General features: G+C 33.2%; 1 protein-coding gene and 1 long non-coding RNA gene across 5 annotated transcripts in view; one reads left to right on the plus strand and one right to left on the minus strand.

The window, feature by feature from the left end:
- The window catches only part of LOC107184559, a 10230-nt gene extending 9867 nt beyond the window's left edge, over window positions 1–363 (plus strand). For all 3 annotated transcript variants that reach the window (XR_001515415.1, XR_001515414.1, XR_001515413.1), the window contains one exon: window positions 83–363. This is a non-coding gene — a long non-coding RNA (uncharacterized LOC107184559). The remainder of the gene's footprint in view (window positions 1–82) is intronic.
- Window positions 1–5275, minus strand: part of PYROXD1 (pyridine nucleotide-disulphide oxidoreductase domain 1) — a 15766-nt gene extending 10491 nt beyond the window's left edge. Inside the window, exons 1-3 of one of the 2 annotated variants that reach the window (XM_015570084.1) lie at window positions 5179–5275; window positions 4283–4402; window positions 1976–2104 (exon numbers count right to left, since the gene is read on the minus strand). In XM_015570084.1, coding sequence (XP_015425570.1) covers window positions 1976–2104; window positions 4283–4354 — 201 coding nt within the window. In that variant the 5' untranslated portion in view covers window positions 4355–4402; window positions 5179–5275. Of the gene's footprint in view, window positions 1–1975; window positions 2105–3136; window positions 3236–4282; window positions 4403–5178 lie in introns of those variants that run through there. The other variant, XM_015570083.1, reaches the window with a different exon arrangement.
- Window positions 5276–5549: the final 274 nt, after the last annotated feature.

Here is a 5549-nt window from a genome sequence, read left to right on the forward strand (position 1 = left end):
CAGGAGGCCCTGTCTTAGTTTACTAAATTCTCAACTATTTGACAAAATCAATTTACTAACATAACATTGATCTACATCCTAGACAGGATTCTTCCTCTTCTAGTTCCTCAGTTGATACTGTCTGCAGTCATTCAGCACTTAAAACTTGCAGGATGAGAGCCACAGCAGCAAAGTGGTTAAGAGCACAAACGGTAAAGGAACTGGTTCTAGCAGTTTACTAACTGGGAATGATGGGCAAGTTGTTTATCCTCTTGTACCTCACATTCAACTATAAATGGAATTAAGAAGTGACTAAATCTCGCCCTAGCTGGTTTTGCTCAGTGGATAGAGCGTCGGCCTTCGGACTGAAGGGTCCCAAGTTCAAATCCGATCAAGGGCACATGCCTGGGCTGCCGGCTCAATCCCCAGTGGGGGTAATGCAAGAGGCAGCCAATCAATGATTCTCTCTCATCATTGATGTTTCTATCTCTCTCTCCCTCTCCCTTCCTCTCTGAAATCAATAAAAATATTAAAAAAAAAAAGAAGTGACTAAATCTCAAGGTTTCTGTAAGCATTAAGTAAAAAGATGTAGATAAGGCTGTTAGGAGTAGCAGACACATAATAATGTCTACCATTTATTTTAAAAAATGTTATTACCATTATAAGGCAGCTAATTACTACCACCACCCTCCCTAAAAAAACCACAATGTACTTGGAGAAAAGCCAGTGGGTCACTCTTAGGAGACGTTCAAAAGTACAGAATAGTACCACTGCTTCAGGATGATGTCTGAATACCTCAATTCCTTTGCCTACTATATCAAGTTACCATTTCTCTTAAATTGACCCCAAACTTATTGTAATATTCAATAAATAACCACTGAAATTGACTTCTTGAAATTTCTACAACAATAAAACACCTTAAGTTAATTTTAGTTTGTCCTTTATTGAGGGAGTAGATAATTTAAGAAAGATCTGTAGAGTACTGGACATGGAGATGAATGTCATGAGTTTAAACTGTACTTCTGATAGTTTAATAACTAGTAATGATAAATTACTTAGTCTTTCTATTTCAATGACCTATTTGTAGAGTGGCAGTAATGACTGTCACACAGAATTATCATGAGGATTCAATGAGTTTTTGTATGTTGAGGGCTTCGCTGGAATACAGTTATGAATGCAATCTTTGGTAATATGAATCCTAAAAGGTTTACCAAAAGATAACCAAGTTCTAGTTTTCTCTAAATTCCTAATTATTTAATTAAGAATAGCCTGAAAGTAAGCTATCAATTTTCAAGGACACAAAGTATTGTTACGTAAGTGTAAAATGATCACCTCATGGGACAGAACAACAAGGAACTTGAAGACAGAGTATTGTGATTTGAAATCAGGAAGAACTTCTTGGCAATAAGGCCAACAAACCCTGAAGTAAGTTATCAAAAGAAGTTGTATAAGGTTCCACAATAGAGTTTCACCTTACTGGGATAGTTATCACTTGAGTAGAACAATAAACCGAGTGACTTTTCCAGTTTTAGGGTCTGTCATGATTCTGTACCACAAAGATCTTCTGACTATTAATTTCTTTGCTGAAGAGTAAGTTCTGTAAGTTTTGATATGCTTTATTCTTTTGGGGAAAAGATCATTATATTATTTAGGTCACAAATCATATATTCCCAATCACAATAATAAGTGTGTGCATAATATAAGCTGTACCCTTCAGCAGAGTCATTAAATTTGGGACATCATATAGCAGAAAGAACACAGAACATCAGCATGAATAAAAAACAAGATAAATTATCAACTAAAAACAAATTAAAATTGACAATATAGAACCTTATAGCTACTTTCTGGTTTATGGGCCACAAAACAAAAACCTCCCTTCTGCTCCTACAGTTTAGGAATTAGCATTATAAGTGAAACACTTTCATTCAAATGTAGCAAAAGATGTCTAAGAAAAAATCTTTGTGTTATTCCCCAGGACCCAACCCCAAAGTATTACCTGAGCACTATCTGTATCACGAATTCCTAATACATAAGGATTTCCTTCACATATCAACTTTGGTTTAGCTCCAGCACACAGACAGAGTTTCTTATATATGTGCTGACTGCCATCTTCTGTTAAAATGCACTGTAAAAACATAGAGCAATGAAGGGACAAGAAGCAGTTATATGTGGGTACAATTTCACTTTAAACATTCAAAAACACAAAAGCAAGAAGTATATTAAGCTTGCTTCTTGGTGGCAATCAATATTTTGTCCCAGTAAATACAAAGCTAAGTAAGCATAAGAATACATTCAGTGATTCTTAATCATTTTAGGGACATGAATTATTTTGTGAGCCTGATGAAAACTAGCCTTTCTCCTAGCAAACTATATACTCTTTGGGGATTATATTTTCACCTAAGTGACAAACATGTTAAACTTAAATCCAGCATGTAGTGGCTTTAAATATATTTATATTGATTTTAATAACCTCAATGAGTCTAAAAAACATATTAGAGATCCACTGTTTCTGTTTCTTAATATTGAAGAAAATCTACAGGTTAGCAGCAGCATTTAGAAAGCAGATATACATGAGATATGCTGGACTTTGTTAGAATGGTTTAGGGGTTAACTTTTGTGCCATGTGTTTGAATTATAAAACTTGGCAAATCATAACATAGCACTTATTACCCATTGAGACATTTGTCACCCATGTTAACTCTTTAGCTGCATAACAAATACATAAAATCAATAACCCAAAGTGTAATCCATACAGACATTTCATGCAAGTTTTCCTTCATATAATCTGGTTAGAATTTTCTATGACAAACAAATTAGTTATAGGCATTGACCAAATTTAAAAAATAAATTTTCATTTAGTTACTACGAAAACAAACACAAAAGCTCTTTATTAGCTACTGTTAAATTTTTGGAAAAATTAGAATTTTTCTAATTCACTAAAGAATATAAAGGATAAGAGAATGCAGACATGCTAGTATACTTCATGCGGGATAGTTTTCAAATGGTAATGGGTAGCGCTCTGATCCATTCAAATGTCCTAATATAAAAATTTCCTCACAACTCATTAGTATACTTTTAAACCTACTTCAATTTGCAAATTAATTCACGTGGCTGTTACAATGAGTAAGTACTACCACTATAAGTATTAGAAACTTACTCTGGTTTTTGGATTCAGATTTTTCATTCTTTTCTCATAAAACTCAGTACTTTTTCTTAATTTCTTTTTCCTGTCAAATGTGGTGTATGTGTTTTATCCCTAAGGGAGAATTCATAAATTAGAGCTGCTTTTGAGAAACAAATACAAACTCTACTTTACATCTTGCCTAAAGCTCATTTGAGGATATTGTTAATCACCTGATAACATCCTTTTCTGAGACTGCCTTATTCCTCACACTGCCTTGGTTTTGGCCTTGTATCATTTTGGACTATTGCTAACCCCTTCAAATTTGGTTGCTGGCTACTAGCCACTTACTCATTCTTGACACTGCTGTCAGATATATCTTCCTCTTCTTTTTTAAAAATCTTTATTGAAATGATTATATATCTTCTTAAAAGAACTTCTATTTCATCAACCCTGCCTCCGCTTAAAATCTCTTTACTATTTTTCCATTGATTAGGAAATGAACTCAATTTCTTAGCTTGACATAAAAAGCTCTTCACAATCTTATTTACTTATTTCTCAGGCCCTGTCTGCCAATCTCCTTTACTTAGCCCCACCCAAATCCCATCGACCACCTCACGATTCCACATGCCCCTTTTCCTTTCTTTTGGTCTTTGAAGATGCAATCTCTTCCTGGAATGCCCTTTTGCATCTATTAATTCACTAACTATTAATTCACTCATATTTTAAAACACAGCTCAAACATTATCAATCTGTGAAGTCTTCCTAAATATCTACTAGCAGAGCTTTGATAATATTTCAATGACTGCGCTTTTCACATGTCCATATAATTATATGTATGCATGTCTATATTCCCTATGACACTGAGAGCTTACAGATTCCTTATATTATTGCTCATTCCTTACATTATGGTGCCTACCACTTAATGTAGTGCCCAGAAAACTGTGGACACTATATAAATGTTAATGCTAATTTGAAATATAAAACTTAAAGGCAAAACTAAACTAATTACACAATCCCAATAAACTCACAAAAGAGTGTAAATTATTCTAGTAATGGAAATCAATGTCACAAAATTTGCATACTAGGGACTTTGGTGGTGGTATAGGTGGGTTCAAAGGAAGTCAGGCAAAAACCTCACCAAGATTTAACAGCACAATGTCATTAAGGAAAAATTCTTACATGTTCTTCACTCTTCAGTTGCTTTACTCCACATTCTATAACTTTAATGTTGGGAAAGCGGTTTTCTAACATGGTACTTGGTTGTTCTTCAACATCAAACTCTTCCAATACTTTAGAAATCTGTATTAGATCAAAGAGGTAAGAACATATGTTAAAAACTTTTTCAAGAATTCTAATAAAAATAGCTCCATTTTTTTCTATAATTATTTATGTTCATACAAGAGAGTTGGTGAACTACACAAAATACAGTGGAAAGAAGGCTAGATTCACATTTTAACACTAGAACTCAAAATACTAGTCCTACCACTCTTGGACAAGCCTGTTAGGACTGCCTTAGTTTCCTGAATCAAAAATGTTTGGAGACCACTCTTCTATCATACTATGATCCAAATGATCTTAGACTCCTATTATAATGTTATGACATGTGTAATACAAATTTGTGGAACTACCAAGTATTCTGAGATGCTTATTACACATCTGCAACATTTATTATCGACAAGTGTAAACTTGGCTCAGAAGCACTTCTGATTTGTAAATACACATGCACACACATATTTATAATAAAAATATACACACGTATATATTTGCATTCATATTTAGATTTCATAGCAACTTTCCCCCAAAGAACCTTATTTTAAATTTTCTGAAAAGTAATTCAGAGTGGGAGGGAAATGATAGGAGGAAAAAAAGAGAAGACTAGAAATTCAATATCATTCTGGGTGCTTTTGGTATTCAATCTGAATAATTCTAAACTTTGAACTACAATTTTGAAATGAACATCCAAAGAACATTTGTCATTTTAAAAAATTAAAATACTACAATTACACTACCTACTATGCAAGTTACTGCAATTTTAAAAAAAATTAATAGTAAGAAAGTTACACAAAGATTCTTACCTGCTTGAAATTTGTAACTGCTTTAATAACAGGAGAAGCTGTTACTAGGAGAATCTCTTCTGAAGGAAAGTGAATCGCCAACTTATTATAAAAAAGTAGGAAAAATATGATAAATAATTTTAGTTATTATTATAGATGGCATAGAGGGTGAGAAAGGGATAGTGCAATTTTAATAAAGTTATTAACCTAGGAAACTAATCATTGTTCCTCATCTAAAGTTTCCATTATCCTGAGTCTTGTTCATCTTTATGGGGTAGTGATGAGTAGTGTTCAATACTGTGGTATTAATTAAAATGAGTAATACATTTATACTAAATACTAACAAAGATCTGAATAAGGAAAGTGGCATAAAGAGATATTCCTTATTTACT

The sequence above is a fragment of the Myotis davidii genome, unplaced genomic scaffold, assembly GCF_000327345.1.
Source record: "Myotis davidii unplaced genomic scaffold, ASM32734v1 scaffold346, whole genome shotgun sequence".
Taxonomy (NCBI): Eukaryota; Metazoa; Chordata; class Mammalia; order Chiroptera; family Vespertilionidae; genus Myotis; species Myotis davidii.